Here is a 19,850-nt window from a genome sequence, read left to right on the forward strand (position 1 = left end):
AATAATAATAAAAAATTGTTAGTTTTTTTCAACATTGATAAGAAATATTTCTTGAGCACCAAATGAGTATCATGTGACAATGAAGACTGGAGTATTGGCCATCAGCAAGGAAATGTATTTTAAAAAAAAATTAAAATGGAAAACGGTTATATTAAACTGTATAAATTAAACTATTGCTGATTTTAATGTATTGTCATCAAATAAATGCAGCCTTGGTGATATATAATATGGTATTTATTATATTACATAGTACATAGGTTGAACAGGGCAAGGATATTTTTCACCCCATTTTTCTGGGCTTGACATGCTCTTCTTTGTTCCTCCAGAGACACTTCTTCAGAAACCTAGGCTCCATTATAACCTATGCTTTCCTAGGTACTGCCATTTCCTGTTTTGTCATTGGGTAAGTCACGAAGGTTTGTCAAGAAGGTTCATAGTATTCCTACTGACCATGGAATTATGTTTACAGACAGACAGTGGGAGCACTATACTAACAGAACTATACTTATGAGTGAACTGTTGTCTACTTTTGATGACTTGTTACAAAAGTTCGATTTAAGTGAAGTTAAAAAAATACAGAACTTGATAATGTGTTAAACATAACACTTTCTTTTATAGGTTCATATACATTTCATCATAAACTCTTAAAGGTTTGTGTGCTAACCAATAAACCAGGTTCAGGCATGTAATGGAATTTGTGGCGGCAGTAATCAGTCACTATCAGAAGCATTTCTTCATTTGCTGCCATTCGGTCTCCATCTTTACACTTAATAGCTTGAATACACATTTTGTCCAGCTTTTCTCAGTGTTAAATGTCCGTGTCAAAAAAGGTGTTCAAAATATAGTTTAAATAATGTGTTGTTGGATATCTGTGTATTTCATGCATATAGAACATTTCCATTCTGTTGAAATGAAATGGTTAGTATCGCAAGGTGCTATTCTAAACATTCTTTGTTTATTTATTTGAAAGAAACCTCATGTATGGTGTGGTGAAACTGATGCAAGTCTTGGGTCAACTGACTGACAAGTTCTACTACACGGACTGCCTCTTCTTCGGTGCCATTATATCTGCCACAGATCCAGGTAATGTCATCTCTCTCTTTGTCCATTTTAATTGTCTCTTTGTTCTATTTTCTATTTAGTATAAACTTGCTGTTGTTAAATGTTGAAATTGAGCTTTTCTTAAAAGAGCTGCTAACATTTGTTTTTTTATCTTACTGACCTGTAAGTGGAGCCATTTCAGGATTTTTATACTTAATGTTGCTGATTTTTGTGGTTTTAGTCACAGTGCTTGCGATCTTTAATGAGCTTCATGCTGATGGTGATCTCTATGCACTGCTGTTTGGAGAGAGTGTTATGAACGACGCAGTCTCCATAGTCCTTTCTTCGTAAGTCCCCCTTCAAACAGTATCACTTTCTTGTTCCCTTTCTGTTGCTACAAAATAGGGGTAAAATCACGTGTTTTGTCAGCGGGACTTTCCAGGCTGCCATTATGCTAGGGACATTTTTCACTGTAGTGTTGAATAGTAAAAACTGATGATGCTGAAACTTTAGTGGTATTTCAGGATGGTGCTCTGGCTCCCTCTTTTGGACACAATGAGCTAGAGATAAAGCACCTTATTTGACCCTTTAGTCAGAATATCACAACAATACTGTTGCATTTCGACCTGGAAAAAATGACATGCATATAAAATACATTTTGTTTTTTAAATAAAATGACATTGGGTTCATATAATGTTTCAGGTCAGGTCAGAGAATGATTTTATATAATGTAATCCTGAAAAAAAGTAAAAATATAGCAGACGCACACTCAAAAACTTTCAATTTATAAGCAAGCTTTCGGTCTTGCAACCTTCTTCAGGCATACAAAGTGAATATGGCCATACAAAAAGGCTCTTTTCAATCACCTTTCCTGATTGCATAATGCCAGACACCTGTGTTGACATGGCTAAGGCTACAGGGATAGGGAACATGGGAAATGTAGTTCAAACTAACCTATATCAAATATATCCTTAGGCACAGGTTCTACAGAAAACCAAAAAACATGAAATACATCAAGATATAATGTAATCCTAAAAATTTATTTTTTCATTGGCTGCATCGGTCATTGATTAGCACAGTCAGTTAATTTGCATTGTTTTGTTTTTGCTATGAAGGTCAATTGTGGCGTATCAGCCTGCAGGAGCCAACACACACACATTTGATGCCTCTGCCTTCTTCAAATCGGTGGGCGTCTTCTTGGGCATCTTCAGTGGCTCTTTTGCCATGGGTGCAGTCACTGGAGTAGTCACTGCCCTCATATCCTTTTGCATGTTGTCATGAAATTGTATTTCTAAATATATCTAGGCTTATGCAAATAAGTTACATTCATGCCCTTTGACTGCATTGTGATGTTTATTATTTTATTAATTTGCAAAGTTAGAAACACCGTTGTAGTATCCTCTAAAAAGGATTGCTAAATGCAGTTTGAATACACATCGTTCAAAATTTTGGGGTCAGTAAATTAAAAAAAAACAGCTAGAATGCATTAAATTGATCAAAAGTGACTGTTAAGACATTCAAAATGTTACTCAAAATGTTACAAAATGTTAAAAAAAACCTTATCACTGTTTCCATGAAAATATTAAGCCGCAAAACTATTTTCAACATTGATGATGATAAGAATTTTTTCTTGAGCACCAAATCAGCATATTAGAATGATTTCTGAAGGATCATGTGACACTGAAGACTGGAGTAATGGCTGCTAAATATACAAGTTTGCAATCACAGGATTAATTTACATTTTAAAATGCGCGTAATTTGTGATTTTAATATGTAATAATACTTCACAATATTAGTTTTTCCGTATGTTTTTGATCAAATAAATGCAGCCTTGATGAGCATAAGATACTTTTATTTCAAAAACATCAAACACCCTAAACTTTTTATTTATTCTGATTATACGCTCTTTTTTGCACTGATTAGCTAATAAGATATGTGGTTAAAATTCTTAACTTTACCCACGTGACTAAATTCACCAAGCTGCACTGTTTCCCTCTACTGGAGACGGCTCTGTTCTTCCTCATGTCTTGGAGTACTTTTCTCCTGGCTGAAGCATGTGGATTCACAGGTGGGTGTTAATGTGTGTGGGTAATGAAAGCATAGCTAGGTAACTCATCAAACTATATTATATATGCAACCCCAAAATTAATGTTTACTGTTGTTAAACATCTACTGGAATAAGAGTGTCATAATCTGTTTTTTAAAAGATCATTTGTTCAAGTCCACCCCCAGTAGTGTAAATCATGCTTTTAATGTTATTTAAATGTCTATGTAATGTTTTTAACATGTGTTAAGACAAACCATGTACAAATTCACAAGTCAACACCATTGCAGAGCATTTTCTCCTTAAAATTGCAGTGAACCAAAGACAGTCTCAGAATCGCAGTCACAAACTACCTTGTAACCAATCACGTCAATGTGTGATCGTCAACGAGTGGATCTCTGAGCTGGTGCGACTGATTGGATGTGGGGCCAATTTGCATATTCATTGAACCATGTATACTACATGAGGCAAGAGTGTAGAGTTACATTCAAGCCATTTTAAGGCAAGAAGACTTTCTTTTTGAAGGAAAGGTTTAAATATGTAATTTAGTATAATTGTAATTTGATCAAAGATGAGTTTTAAGGGATACATTTATTGACTACAGGGGGACTTTAAATTTTAATGTGCTTTATTAGCATGAAAATATTTGACATTATTTGACACAGTTGCGCTTTTAGTCCCGGCTTGTGGTCCTTTCACGATCCCACCTCCTCTCTCTCCAGATCTACTGTCAAAAACGGCAAAAATAAATCTAAAAAACAAAACAAACAAAACACACAGACAAGTGAAATAAATCTGTGTTGCTGTATCTGGGAGGCTAATATTGTTAGTGTAACTTTAACCTCCCTGATGTGTAAATGTGTGCAGTCATTTGATTGTTTTTTTGGCCACCTCCAGCCTGGATTGAAATGCATCCCATCCTTCACTTGGAACCAAAAAGCTTCATATGCTGATTTTTTTTCCAGGTGTTGTCTCTGTGCTGTTTTGTGGAATCACACAGGCTCACTATACCTACAACAATCTCTCCGAGGAGTCGACCAAACGTACTAAACAGGTGAAATATTTTTGCTGTAGTCAAGGGAAAATACATGAACATTGGATTCTGGTTTTCTGCTGTCAGATCAGCTGGTATAAAACCAAAGTGATATGAACTGTGGCAAAAAAAAGGGTATGTAGGAAAGAAGAAAGGATGGGATTGGGAGCCCTGCGTGTTCTACTTCAAAAGATGCTTTGATATACAAGGTGGGCGGTAAGTCGAGGGACAGTGCTAAATGAAAAGCCAGCACCCCCGTGGTGTCATCAGAGCGGTGCAATGTAATGAAGGGTGCAGTAATTACGACACTCCTATGGTACTGGATTTCTCTCCAGGGGACAGACTTCCTTTTATCAAAGCTCCAGTCTGTGGGAAGAAGTTATAGACTAGAGTCACAAAAATGGAAGATATCGGCATCAGCTTTATAGCTAATTTATGTTATAAAAGCCATTGTAGAGTATAGAGAGGAGGAGCATGCAATTCTAGTTCAGTTAGGACCTGATTTAAAAAATGTGCCATTTCAATGAACAACTGTGATGACTTCATGTGTGGGGTGTGTGTGTGTGTGTGTGTGTGTTTTTGCCTTTGCAGTTGTTTGAGGTGCTGCACTTCCTGGCAGAGAACTTCATCTTCTCATACATGGGCTTGGCACTCTTCACCTTCCAGAATCACGTCTTCAGCCCCATTTTCATTGTTGGAGCCTTTGTATCCTTTGGGCTGTTTACACCTGGTCACGTCATGTGTTTTTGCTGATCAGCTAGCTATCTGATTTGTTAAAACTGTTGCATTTACACTTGGCCACATAAATGTGTCTCCACAAAACGAATATAAATTCGATCTCTATTTGCTATATGCAAATTAGGAGTTCACATCAACGAAAGAGGCCGATATGAGCTGCATTTTATTTATCGTCAGCTTTTTTCAAGTTCAAAGACCGTATTAGGAGAGAGAGCGGCATCAGCACTGGTAAGATCATTTAGTCTCACTACTGTTAATGAAGAAGATCATGCAACAAACATGGCAGTTTGCTCTTCTTCAAGTTGCTGAAGGGGTACTCAACTACTTCTGTGTGGCGGGCCATATATGTGGCATGAGTGTTAAAGTAGCTCTGTCATATCTGACTACCTGGAGCTGGTTTAAAATGCTCTCGTGTTTATTTTTTACCATTTTGGGAGGAGTAAAAATAACAAATGTGGCTTCAACAGGTTTTAAAGAAATAGTTAGTTAGGGCCCGAGCACCGATGGTTTGGGGACCCTATATGGAATTGCTCTGTTTATTACTTTACTATTATTTTAGAAATCTCTGTGTAATAATGTCATCATTGTTGGCAAGCTCCAAAAGGACAAAGCACCACAAAACTGGTTTGTATAAATTAAACAATTAAACTTGTTTTTTAAATTGAAGGGGAAAAAAAAAACAGATTCTAATCTACTCTTGAATCTGGACAACATGGCAGGTTACATAATTGATCTTCAGCATTATCTTTGTTTTAAAAAATAACCAACAATCTACTATTCAGTTAAAGAGCTTGACGTTTTAATATTTCTGGATAAGTCTCTTATGTTCACCAATGCTACTTTTATTTGACACACACACACACACACACACACACACAAAAACCCCATTTTTTTCAGGATTCTTAGATGAATAGAAAGTTCAAAAGACCAGCATTTTTTTGACAATAACTTTTGTAACAATGTAGTTTTTTTTTTTAATGTATGCTTGCTAAATAAAAGTATTAATTTATTACTTTTGGATGGTAATATATGTATAAATTTCCTTTAAAATTGGATTTGTGTGGGAAGACATTTCCTTAACATTTGGACTACCAGATAGCCATCTTTATTGGCCGAGCCTTGAACATCTACCCCCTGTCTTTCCTGATTAACCTAGGCCGAAGACACAAAATCCGTGGAAACTTTCAGCACATGATGATGTTTGCCGGTATGGTGACCCACACATGGCTTACTTCCTCTAGAGTCTACTCTGATGCTTGGATAACATTGAAGATAAGACAACTATTTTGAATTAATAAAACTAAGTAGAATATAAATCAATGGAATCAGTGTTCTAGTGTCCTTTAGTGTCAGGCTCTTTGATGTGAATTCTCGGTAGGTTTCAGCACCCTGCTGAAGGTTATCGAGATCTAAATTAAGAGAGAAATGAGCCATCAGAATCAGAACAACTCTAATAACGGCTCTTGATATGGAACAGCTCCCTACAGATCAGCGACACCACCCAGCTAAAAGGGCAGCAAAGTGCAGTACCCATAAAACATCTGATCGAATGTGATGGCTCTTTCTGTCCGTTTAAGTTCACTAACATTCCATTTGTAGCAGCACTGTCATTCTTACGAAAAAATCTATTGTGACTGCTGTGTGTTTCTACGCTGTAGGGCTACGTGGGGCAATGGCATTCGCTCTGGCGATCCGCGACACAGCCACATACGCACGACAGATGATGTTCACCACGACCCTGCTCATTGTGTTCTTCACAGTTTGGGTGTTTGGAGGAGGCACCACGCCAATGCTGTCCTGGCTACACATCAGGTCAGAGTTCACGAGAGCTAAGGGTTAGTTCACACCAAAATGGAAATTCTGTCTGTAATTACTCGCTCTCATGTAGTTCCAACCTCATAAGACACAAATTAAGATATTTTTTATTAAATCTGAGAGCTGGATCACTTCTCCATAGGCTTCTAAAGGGATTGAAACTTGATGGCCCAGAAAAGTTAAAGACAATAGTCCAAGTGACTACAGTGGCTCAATCTTTAATTTTATTAAGCGATGAGAATACGTTTTGTGCGCAAAAAAACAAACAAACAAACAAAAGTTACACTATGTGAAATCTCAAGGCCCACAGAGAAGGAAATGAAAAGTTGAATAAAGTCAGTATTTTTGTTTGTTTTTTGCACACAAAAAGTATTCTCGTCGCTTGATGAATGTATAGATAGAGACACTGTAGTCACTTGGACTATTTGAATGATGTCTTTAACTTTTCTGGGCCCGCCAGTTTCGATACCTTGGAAGCCTTTGGAGGAGTGATCCAGCTCTCAGATTTAATAAAAAATATCTTAATTTGAGTTTTGAAGATGAACGAAAGTCTTACAGGGTTTGAACAACATGAGGGTGAGTAATTACTGACAGAATTTTCATTTTGGGGTGAACTATCCCTTTAATCATTGCATGATTTGACCCTTTTGTTTAGAGTGAGATGGATTCAGGAGCATTTTTCATGCTTGGAAGTTTTATCATTTTAGGGATTTTTTTTCAGTGTTTACAAATAGGATGGGAAAGCTCTAGAGCATCATGTAGACTTTGGGTGAGCTATTTTGACCTTGACCAGTAAGCTACCACATAGACATGTACTAACAATACCTTAGAAACAGCTAGAAATCACATTTAACAGCCAGGTGTCCAGTTTTAAATGCACAGGGGCTGTTTTCAGCAGAAAACGGAAAAACTTTTTATGAGTTTTAGCCGTTCATTTACATGACAACGGGTTCCAAAGTGCAAGGTTTTGAAAACTATACCTTTATCGTTTCCATGTAAACTACAAAAACCTGAATTTGTGAAAAGCTGTGACGTCATGCGCATTTTTGTTTCATGTTCACGCATGCAAATTACATGTTCGTGAGGTGTTTATTGACAAAGTGATATTGCAAACTACTGGCCTGGCATGCATAATGCAGCCTTTTAGTCATTTTCGTAGATCCGTGTGAATGGGGATCGTTTTGACTACGTTGTCATCTGTTCTTTGTAAACATTTGTTGGTAAACATAGCCTTGGGACAATGTAATCTGCGGTTTCAAGTAGTACGGTGGATAGGCTTGGAAAACATTGAGAAAAGACTTGCGCATACTGTCCAGCAGATGGCAGAAAAGCTCACCACAAACATGTTTATTCATTTTATTAATCAAGCAGATTTTGTCAAATGAGGTCACATGAGGGATGAGGTCACAAATGAGGGATTTTCCTTCCTTTCCTTGATTTTCCTTCCTCTCATGTTAATTTTGGGGTGTGATATAGAGGGTATAACAGGCATCATTGAGACTGCGGCTATTTCTCACTGTGTTTGTCAACTTTGCTGCCTTCCTTTTTGGTTTTGTTTTGTGAAAATAAACCAGAGTTCTGCGCCCAAGCAGATGGGGAAAGAGGTTGGATTTGTTCACCAATAGCTGTTATTTGTCTGGCTGTCCTCAGCAGGGGCTGACTGGTATTTAATAAGTGCTGCTAGTTTGTCAGAATAAAGAGGATTATTGAGGACCAGTGCTGATGGCAGCTGATGTAGAATGGGATTGATAAGCTCACATTATTATCTGCAGAACTGCTGTTCACTCACTGAGTCGCAGATATGTGTAGGATGGATGAATGTAAGTTGTGTTAACAAGAGTATTTCTGTAAATGATTTGCTTTTGTCCTTTAATGCAACAAATCAGGGCGATACGGGTTTAAATTCTTTTCAAACACCAACTAAATGGCTTTGCGCATTTGAGAGTTAATGTAATGGAATTAAGACCGAACAGGAGTAAGAATAGACTGTTCATATCTGTAATTGTCTTGAGTCTCCTGCTGCTACGTAACACTCTTAATGAGGCCTATTTGTTTAGCTTGCACTGCATCCCGTGGATCATGATCATAATGCACTGATGTGGTTTCAGAGATTTTTGCATGTCCTGTGAATTAGAAACCATAACTATAACAGATGTCAAATGCATGAGGTAGTTTTCATAGTAGGATTTTTTTTTTAATTGGATATTTCAGCCTAATATTCAAATTCTGTCATTATTTACCCTCATGTTGCTTGAATATTGAATGGTTGTTTTTCTTGCATTGGAACCAGTGTTGGTATTGTTAACTATTAAATATAGTTTTCAGTCATTTAAACAAAGCTGAATTAACTAAAGATGCACACACTGGCCACTTTATTTGGTACACCTCTTCAACTGCTCGTTAATGCAAATATTTAATCAGCCAATCACATGGCAGCAGCTCAAGACGATCTGCTGAAGTTAGGAAGAAAGGTGATTTTGGTGACTTTGAACGTGGCAGGGTTGTTGGAGTTTTTCGAAACACACAACCATCTCTAGGATTTGCGTACATGGAAAATGAGTAGAACAGATAAACCTAAAGGCCCACAATTCTTAGGACATGTTTGAGGCTTTTTATTTTTTATTTATAACTTGCAATTGGATTTACGAGTTTTACCTTGTATGATAAAATGGGTGAAAATAATTCCATATACTTCCATTGAAGAAAGGACTTTGGCCAATAAGCAGCCACATAGAAAGTAAGAATCAACGTGGCATGTTTTTTTTGGTAAGGACTACAGCATGCAAATGCAGTAATGCACATGTACTGTATGCAAACAGATTGCAGATATTGATTCATTTCCTGTTTCTTTTTGAAGGGCCTTTCATTCGCCTCTGTGTGCATGGACCCTCTAAATAAAGTATCATATATTTATTTAGATTTTACAGCACAGCAACTTTAGATTCATGCATTTTGGCAATTTAATGGGTGTTGGACAACTGTCGCCTCACAGCAAGGTCTATGGTTTGAGGCTCAGCTGATTCAGGAGTTTGCTTGTTTTCCACGTGTTTTTTTGTCCGGGTGCTCCGGTTTCCCCCACACAGTCTAAAGACATGCAGGTTTGGTGGATTGGATATGCCAAATTGGCCGTAGGTGTGTGTGTGAGTGCTTAATCAGCTGCTTTAGGACAGGAAGGGCATCCAATGTACATCCAATGTGTGTGCGGATTATTCCGATGAAGTAGACCCGGCAAATGAGTGGGACACACGCTAGGAATATATATATAAGGGTGTAAGACAATAATCAGACAATACACCGGCAGATCAAGGAGACGTTTGGCGTTTGTCTTATTTTAAACTCTGCACAGTAAGATTAACAGTCCTCTGGTCTCATGGATGGTGCATTAGTGTATTAACTTTTTCTGCTGTGTTTCCTGAGCATTTAGGGATCCCACCTCTGGCTTTTTTTGTTCTACTTTTTAGCTAAATTTGATGGATTTAATTCTCTCTTTTTCTCCAAAGGGTTTCCATTTCCTCAAATGCACTACAATTGACCCCTGGACTAGCTCACGCTACATTTTTCCAGGCTATTCTTAACTCAACTGCGGTTGTCTCCTGCTTTGGGCAACTACAGGGTAATCAATGTGCAATTAAAATAAGCAATCAGATAACTTGTTGAAATAATTTTGCCAAGCTACTGTACTGAAGTAGAATTAGAGAAGATGCTCAGGTTTAGCTCAAAGAAACAGATGGGATGCCAACTGCTTTTCTTTTTTTCCCACTGCTGATCAGGTCACCTGAGACTAAAGTGGAAACTGGAATCGATGGTGTACTTTTAGGCATTTGTCAATGTGATGTCTGAGTGCTGGGGAAAGGAAAAAAAGAGATTAGAATGCAAAGCATGTCCACTTTCTCATTCACATTAAATGCTGTTTTTCATAAAGGTATTCTAGTTGTTATTGTATTACTTGCTGTATTTTAATTATATTTAATTTAACATTTAATTGAATTTTTATTTAATGTTTTATATATAGTATATTACTAAAACGCTAGAGAAAAGCCTATATACAGTATTATAACACTTTTGAAATGGCCTGACAGTGGTTGGAGGCTGTCTGTGTCTCAAGATTGAAGCCAAATCTTCTGCATTGGTTTAGACTTTCTTCCTCTGTGCTGACCAGTTCTCCCTTTTCTAGAACAGTCCAGAGAGGTTCCACTTACTCTATAAACATTGAGCTCAGAGCACAGAGGGCCAATTCATAGAAGGAATGTGAAGCACCAAACACATTTTATGTATTGGAAAGGAAATGTCTGTTTTGCAGAAGAGTTTAAATGAATTAAATGAATTGTTAAATTGAATGAAATGAATTGCGATCGACATAATCTGATTTATTCTGTCTCGGTGTGCCTTAAACCATTATATCCCTCTTTTGGGAATGTTAATTTCCTCAACATTTTTAACTTTTTCATGTGATGCCTTTTGTTCTAAGAAACAAAACTAGCAACACATGGAACCAAAAGCATACCAGAGTTTGAAGTTGATCTAACTTTTCTGAGTAGAAGCTGTCTACTCAGTTTGACGTTTCAGGGCTGGTCTCAAGAGTTGTGTCTTGTGCTCAGGGTTGGAGAGTCTTCTGTTGCCGAGGAGGAGAGGCTGCGTAGACTGCGGAGTTACATCAGGTGATGAGGGACTTTGCAGTCCTGTACAGGTGGTGGTGACCCTTTGACCTCACTTGGAAAACTGCACACTAAAAGCGGTCTTTTGTGTGGGTGTTTGATACTGTTATGTCTGGGCTTCTGCTTTAATCAAACACTCACGTCTTGGTTGCTTAACACTCTATTGCACAGTGTCCCTGCTGAATCTGCTTTTTTTGTTACTATCCTGTTTTGTTGTATATTGTGATGCACTGAAATGAAGATTCCTGTCTGAAAGCATCAAAAGACAAAGTGCTTAAAGTGCCCCTATTATGCTTGTTCGGATATTATCTTTTATGTAGTATGTCATATAGCCTTGCTGTTTGTCTACGTTCTTCAAAGATAAAAGTGCACGATAAATGGAGAAATAACCAGTCCTACACTCAAAATTATTTTAAGCCTTTTTCAAGATTTACGCGTTTCAATTAATAGTTAAATTCCATCAGACTAAATTGAATAATTCTTACATATTATTCATATTCTGAAATAAGAGTTTTAAATGGTTAAAACAAACTAGAGCTTAATAAAACATTTTGTAAAAATCTTAAAGGAACAAGAGAATGGACCATTTGCTTTGTGATTCATATTCATAAATTATTATTTTACTAATTACCCAGAATTTATTTACCTTAGAATATTTAGATCTTGTTATCTTACTAACCAAGAAATTACCAAGACGAGCCAAGATAGTTTTTCTTTTGCTTCGTCAGTAGTGTTTCTCTTTCGGTCGAAAACTGTCTGGTATCAGTTCTATAATCTGTAATAATCTTCTTCTTTACCCAGTATGCTTGTATAGGCAGTTAACCTCCTGAGCACACTCAAATGTTTGTTCTTAGTGCTTAGTCTCCATGAAGTGCCAGTGCATTTCTTCCAGGGCTGTTTTTAAAACTGGTGGGAGTCACTTTGAAAGAATGTGTGTTCACATTGGTGTGCTGAAGGAGATCTTTACACAAAGCTCACTGGCAAAGACCCGACACTGGATGAGTAACACCAGGGCATCAAAAGAAACGAGACTAGGCACTTGAAATTAATAAGCTTATACCTACATTAGAATCAAACAATCTGCTGTCCTTGGCTTGAGTACATTTGCAACCGCACACAGGCCGACAGAGAGAGCTATTCTGACCGTCTTACAGGAAGGATATGTTAAGCATCCACCGTGCTGATATGTTTCCGCACAGGCACGTGCATACAACATAGAATGCGGTTAGGGGATGTACTTTGTACTCTCCCTCAACCTCCTTGTGACCCTTTAATGTAATAGCCCACCCTTCAGCCGCAGGCCTAGCCATTACACCATTACAGTAGCCTAATGTTTAGATTTTACATTCATTGACTTCCTTGCATTCCATTTTGTTTTGTCTCTTTCTTTTCCTATTCTGACATACATTTTTACCCTTCCCCAAAGCAACTTGCTTGTGAGCAAATCAGTCCAGAGCTGTACGTCCTGTTTGGACAACTCTGTAAACCATAGGGAAGAAAAACAACTTAGACAGGTAGAAAAAAACAGACGTGGTAGAAACAACGGCAGCTTGTTAAGACACCCAGTTTGTCGCAGATATGCGTCACCGACTTTTGCAGAAGCATGTTAACTGTTTTTTCCCTTCTCTATTTTAATGAATGTCGCCCACATTTTGAGAAACAAATGATCTTCTTTGACTGTGAAAAGATAAGACATTCAGTAAAGGTTTAATTACTTGCGAGAGCAAAGACCGATACGTCAGCTCTTTTTGTTTTCATTGGTGCTTGTCCACATGGGCGGCACTAGAGGCTCAGAATGCCTGAGCATCTGCTAACCCTCAAGCTCTGTCTAACATCACAATGAAGTCTCTGTTGATCCTTGGGGTTGAAAAGCCAGTAGCCGCTTCATATCCACTGTTTTAATTGAGAGGGAGAATGAAAGATGAGCCATAGGATCAAAGATCAGGAAATGTACTCAAAGGCCAAAGTGAAAGTTCACCTAGTGTGTCACTTATCTTAGCAGAATCTCACCCTCTGAGCTCTAAAGGTCTGCTGGGGTCTCCTCGTATTTCAGCCAGTCAAGCCAATGTCTGGCTGTTCTCACAAGTTTGGTCTCCCAACAGACAGAAGTCTGGTCAGGTTTGCTGCTTATTCTGGCTGGCCAGGAACCATCCGCTAATACAGATGTTTTAGGGATGCAATATTAAATGATATTAAGTTTATGGCTGATAGCGATAAGCCAATAATAATCGGCCAATAACCAATCAATCAGTGTTATTTTAGTAATATTTCTATACTATTATAGTATTTTCTTAATATTTTGATAATAAAATAAATAATTTTATTATAAGTGTATTTAGGCATCACAATGTTATATGTATTTTCAGATTGCTATTAAATTAGTATGATGGCAAAGTAATCTAAATATAAAAGTGGGTGAAATGAGCATGCACAATTTAATATTGAGTGTATTGATAATGATAAACAAATATTTCTAATATCAGATGGTAAATGATGTGGTACGGATATTTTGGTCATCCTTTTTGTTTTAACTTGCTATTTAGTGGTAGTTTTATTTTAATTAGATTATATTCAAAACTCGTAACCAACCGAAGAGAACAAATGAGTGGAATTGTCTGTAGAGCAGTTCTGTTACTACTTCCCAGTGTAAACCTGGCCTTGCTGCTGAAGGCGTGTTGTGTGAAATAAGATCATAACATGATCAATATCTCTCTGCTAGAGTCCATTGCATCTCTTTCCTCTTTTCATTGTGCCGCTGCTCGTTGTGGGCTTTGCTAAAAGGTCATGGCACAAATGTGGCTGCATTTTGCACTATGGGTTGCAAATAGACTGACATTCAGTTTCTGTCTCTTGCAGAGTTGGGGTGGACCCCGATCAGGATCTTCAGCAATGTGGGGACAGCTTCCAGGTCCTTCAGGGAGTAAGTCTGAAGCTTAGAAGCTTTTAACATCATTAAGTTTTACTTTTAAGTATTAAACTTTTGCAATGGACATGATGAGTGATTCTTTAAATTGTGAAAGAATTTGCTTTTTAAACATTAACAATCGTATTAAGTTCCATAGACTTAAATATACATTGAAGGAAGAACTTGGCAACACCTTAAAAAACACACACACACACAAACCCACACTGACAAATCTCACTTGCATTTCTTTTGGAAAATGTGAAACTTTTAAGAAGTGCAAATTCATGTACCAATGTAGAGACACAAGTTGATTTTTTTATCCTGTATTGTTACTCAAATTAGAATGGCAAAGCTATTTAGGAGTCGACACCATGGAAACTAATGACATTTCTCCTCTGTTCATCATGGTTTAAACTGGTTCCGTTATAGGACAAAGACATGAATCAGATCAGTAGAAGCCAATCATCTTGGTTTCTGCAAATGAACAACGACACACTCATTTAGACGATAACGCAGACTGCACGCATTAGTAATATGAATACTGAGGATGTCCAAAAGTACTGTTACTAAAGAAAGCAATAGTAGCCTTTCTGAAGTATCAGTAGTCAAAGAGTTTACATGCACTTTGAAGAGTGCTTGTGCTTGCGGATGACCTCACACTTGTTGATAAACATAGTGGGATGGTAAATGTAACTGGTTAGAACTCACATTCTTTCTGTCATTTTCTCACCCTCAAGTCATTCTAAACATGTATGACTTTCTTTACTCTGTGGAAGATAAAAGATGAGATGTGAGAATCTTTAACTATCCCTTTAAGACAAAAATGGGTTTGTAGGAATGTTCACTACAGGCTGCTTATCATTAGAATAAAATCAATTAACTCAGGGGAGAGAACCTTCCTGTTTCCCTCTAGAAATAATTTCTCAACTTTACTGTCAGATAGTAAGCTGTTAAACAGACATAAGTGAGTTTCTATATATTGCCTAAGCAGGATATGGTCAGTGGTTATGTCTCTCTCTTTCCTTTTGTCAAAACAAACATCTAAAACAAGTATGTTGAGCTTCAAGTATGCTAGATTTAAAAGAGTAAAATGTAATAGAAGTAAAACATTTTCTACATAACTTGTACTTGTGCTATAATTCTTAATATTTGAAACAGCCGAGTAAATTCATTTAACGCCGTATCCTTTGCAATGTAAAAAAGTGTGAAAACACGTACTTTAAGAGGTTTTATGGATGTATTTATTTTATTTTTTCAGGACTACAATATATAACTATAGAAAGCAAGAAAATAATAAATAAGGATTTTATTCTTAAGAATGTTTCAAACCCAGTCTCTGGTTTTTCAAAATCAAGATCTGTGCATGGAGTCTCGCAGAGTTAATAAAAATGAGGTACTAAAATTATTCAAACAACAGTGTTAAAAAAGGAACTTACTGCTTTTAATTTTTGTCTTTATTCCTACATGCATGCCTTTTATTAATATTAAACTTTAAGCAAAGTAGTGTCTTCTGGAGCTTATTAGTTAGTTTTTGCTTTGACATGAAACTTGTGCAGCTTTATTTGTACTGGGATCAACTATTTAATGTCTGGGTGTGTGACAACCCTAATGAGCATGCATACTTTGCTTTTGTTGCTGTACACTTTCTGTCACACATCTTATCTTATTAACAGTGGTCCTCACTATAGTATTAACACTATAGGAATACGACAAGCTTAGTGCAGGTTGTGGTATAGTGTTACTTTGAGCTTGTTTTTCAAAGCTGTAATCTCTTTAAGTGCAATGAAGCTGAACTCAAGAGATTAGGTGAATTTAGATAAACATACATAAAGATTTCTCTACATTTACAGGGTCAATTGATGAATTAGGAGTGAACTGTTAGTTTGGATAACTGGTTAAGTATCAGACTTAAAGAAATAGACATAAATAAAAGTGCCAGTAGTGAAATGATTAAATTGCATACCGTGCCGTACCGTATTCTATTGTCCGTCCACATCGGTTGACTTTATCATATATATATATATATATATATATATATACTGGTTTAATGACAGCAAATTAAATGTAGATGGAGTCAGTTTGTAATATTGGACTTAATTTAACTTAATTACATGCAAGAAGGTGAGAAATGTATTTTCACTTTCATTATTTTTGCCTTTTTTTGTGGGCACAGAAAATGCACTCTGCACTTTTAAGCCTGTGTTAAAAAAGGCAGACTTTTGAGCCCACATTTAAAGTGTCCTCTTTCTAAACCTTGGATTTACTCCCCAAAATGTTCAATATTTGAACAGCCTCTATTTCTAATTGCAGAATTGCTGTTTGCTGTAAGCTAGGGAAAAAAAAAAATATATATATATATATATATATATATATATATATATATATATATATATATAATTACAGTTTTTGTAACATCAATTCAATTATTATTTTTGCCTGCATCAAAATTTACCCAATGTAGTGCATCTCTGAATATTTACTTATGATGTAGTATATTATAATAAGGTTTCCAAACCCTTCCCTACATTATACAAATGAGAATTGTTTCCTCTCTCTCCTCAGGATGGAACCCAGTCAGAAGGGCAGAGCAAGACCAAGCAGGAGAGCGCCTGGCTCTTTAGACTTTGGTATACTTTTGACCACAAGTATCCTTTCAGCATGCCATTCACAACAACACACACTCACACACTTTTGTGCTCCTGTCATTAAGAACTCAAGCACGGCCAAGCATTACTTCTTGCTTTCCCCGTTCTATTCTCTGCTCTTCCGTGACCCTAGCCAGTGAGCTCAATGCAAATGACTAGCAAAAAAACATGTGCTCCATAGATCACAAACAAAAGAGATACTTATCGATGAAACTCGCTAAAGCGGATATGTATGAACATAAATGCAGTGAGGCAGATTCCAAGATTTCATAAGACAGCTGTTTTGTTCAGAGTTCCTCCAAGGCCTCAACTGAGCCTCTAAAGCCCCAAACCAACAGGCCTCAACTTCCTTGCGCAACACCCTCTCCAAAAAAAGCTCCAGGCTGAGCTCTGCATCTCAATATGAGCCGCTGGAAATGTCATTACGTACTTTTTTCTTTGTATGGAAAGTCAAATGAAATGACTGCATTTTCACTGCACTGTCCATTTTTTTTCACAAAGTCTTTAAGTCCTGAATGAAGCAATCCTGAATGAAGCTCTCATTACATACGTCCACAGCAATTGTTTCATGCTGAGTGGTTTACTGTAGCTGTATACCTTTTCAGTAAGATGGTCGTGGGTGGTCAAAGAAGCACAATGGCTAAAGAAAAGGGTTTTATTTACGTCACAGCTGCTAGAAATAATGCTTAAAGGTGAAAGCAGCACACATTTTCTCACTTACTTGTCAATCCGCTTCCTGCACAGCTGTGACCAGCAGCTCCACATGTGTTGACTCACAGCTCCTCAGAGCTTATGTCAGATGTTTATTAGGAGTCTTAGCTTGCGATTTTTCTGTGCTCCCACAGCCAAGCATTTGACCTTACGTGTGTGTTGCTATTGTCACAGCTTTTCACAGGGCTTCGGGAGTGAAGTAAAGTGTGTTTGTGTGCTTTCCAAAAGGCCACTGTTATTGAATTGGCCAGCATGTTTTACTTCTCTTTGAGTACCAGACCATGCTATTGGACTTCCTACAGAGATATTTTTCAGTCTTTACCTGGCAACCCCTCTCTAGCCCTGTAGGGAATATCCAGCCTCCCCTTCAAAGATTTCATACACTTCCAAATCCATCACAGTGTTCTTGGTTTCAAGCCATCGACACTTTACCTCCGCCTTCTCTATTTTTATCCCCGTCTGTCAAAAAATAGAGAAACTCAGTATTACTGCCAAATGCGTACTAGCTGTCCTGCTTATCTGTGTGTTCTAGAATCTGAGTGAACTATTTAAGGGGATGATGATCTGTTTACTCCATTATTATGATACTTAGACTCAATCATATCTGTTCTGAGATGAGTTCTTGTGGCTGCCATGCTTAATATAAAAGCTTCTGTTATAAGCAATACTATTTTTAAGTTGGTTGTTTTGAAATCTTTGACTTTGATGAATGTCAGAAGTAACAGTCTTGCAGTCATTATTGATTTATTCTGTGTATGAATTAACTATTAAGACGAGTAAATGATTTACTCATAATGTTCAAACCCAGTGTGCAAACTTTTTCTTTTTTCTTTTAAGGATCACAAATAGATTGTCCAAGCTACGAGTTTGTGTACAATGAAAGTTAATAAAACTGGGGCTCGGCAACCCATGGCATGTGTGCCAACATTGGCATGCGGAGGGATAATCACTGGCACAGGACAATATTTAAAGAGATAAATCTAAGAGATGTAAATCAAGTCCCTCTAACTTGCATACGGATGTACATTTTTAGGTTATCATTCCTCAGTCACACAACCTGTTTTATTAAGTTAGGCGCTATAAATACTATTATAGTGTGTAGTGTGAGAATTAAACCTTGCGAGTTAGCCTTACATAATGTTTTTCTTTAAGACCGTTCATAACTTTTTTAAATCAGAGTCCATTAGCCTCACATGACAGTACAGAAACGTGGTTCACATCTGCCTGCCATTTACACCCTCAGCTGATTTTTTTCCCCCCTTAACCCAAGTACAGTTACTTGAAGCCTATCCTGACCCACAGCGGCCCTCCTCTGACCACCACCCTGCCGGCCTGCTGCGGTCCGCTGGCTCGATGTCTGACCAGCCCCCAGGCCTATGAGGTAAAACCGCATACGCACACAGTAATTAAAGCAGTCCATCTGCTAGCTGTAGTAATAAATACAATTATTATAATATATATGTTTATGTATATATATATATATATATATATGTGTGTATTTTTATGTTATAAATATTTATAATATATAATGTTTATCATTTATTTATCATTTTTTTCAAATTTAATAGATTTTTAAAATGATATTCTGTGTATAGAATATAATAAAAATAATCATTTATTTTTAAAAGTTAAAAAAAATGGTTTTGAAAAGTCTTATGCTCAAGGCAGTATTAATTTGATCAAAAATATTATAATATTTTAAAATATTACAATTTATTAAATATTATACATTTATTCATGTGATGGCAAAGCTGAATGTTCAGCAGCCACTGCCATCACATGATCCTTTAAATATCATTCTAATATGCTGACACACTCAACTTTTCCATCAAAGGAATAAATGTCATTTTAAAATGTAAGAAGTTGTTATATTTCACAATATTCCTGTAATGTAATTGGATCTTTTTTTTTATAAAACCCTTAATTTACTCTTAATTCAAAATATGTGAAAACAAAACATGGATTATCCATTGAATAGGTAGATCCAAACTGATACATTTTTTTTTAATTAACCCAATGCCAATATTCTCAACGGCCCATTATCTGCCAGTATATTGGTCTGCACCTCATACTGCACTTTGCCATGTTTTTAGAGAAGTAGCTTTTTCAGAAAGAGTTCCTCAGCAGCACGCTTTGGTTTCCATAGCTTGCTTTCCAATGTTGTTGCTCTGTGAAACCCTGTTTGAAAAGAAAAGAGAGAAAGACAGACTCACAAAAGCTTTTATACTGGACACAGACCCTAAGGAAGATGCATTCAGTGTGT

At 36.9% G+C, this 19,850-nt stretch overlaps 1 protein-coding gene across 2 annotated transcripts in view; it reads left to right on the forward strand.

The window, feature by feature from the left end:
* The window catches only part of slc9a7 (solute carrier family 9 member 7), a 37,051-nt gene that overhangs the window by 12,886 nt on the left and 4,315 nt on the right, over positions 1-19,850 (forward strand). The window contains exons 4-16 of one of the 2 annotated variants that reach the window (XM_039689479.2): positions 327-403; positions 971-1,083; positions 1,283-1,388; positions 2,157-2,298; positions 3,004-3,109; positions 4,051-4,139; positions 4,710-4,823; positions 5,952-6,063; positions 6,515-6,668; positions 11,270-11,329; positions 14,183-14,246; positions 16,794-16,876; positions 18,863-18,968. In XM_039689479.2, the coding sequence (XP_039545413.1) occupies positions 327-403; positions 971-1,083; positions 1,283-1,388; positions 2,157-2,298; positions 3,004-3,109; positions 4,051-4,139; positions 4,710-4,823; positions 5,952-6,063; positions 6,515-6,668; positions 11,270-11,329; positions 14,183-14,246; positions 16,794-16,876; positions 18,863-18,968 (1,326 nt within the window). The remainder of the gene's footprint in view (positions 1-326; positions 404-970; positions 1,084-1,282; positions 1,389-2,156; positions 2,299-3,003; positions 3,110-4,050; positions 4,140-4,709; positions 4,824-5,951; positions 6,064-6,514; positions 6,669-11,269; positions 11,330-14,182; positions 14,247-16,793; positions 16,877-18,862; positions 18,969-19,850) is intronic. The other variant, XM_039689480.2, reaches the window with a different exon arrangement.

This window comes from Pimephales promelas, chromosome 8 (genome assembly GCF_988280905.1).
Source record: "Pimephales promelas chromosome 8, fPimPro1.hap1.1, whole genome shotgun sequence".
NCBI classification, from domain to species: domain Eukaryota; kingdom Metazoa; phylum Chordata; class Actinopteri; order Cypriniformes; family Leuciscidae; genus Pimephales; species Pimephales promelas.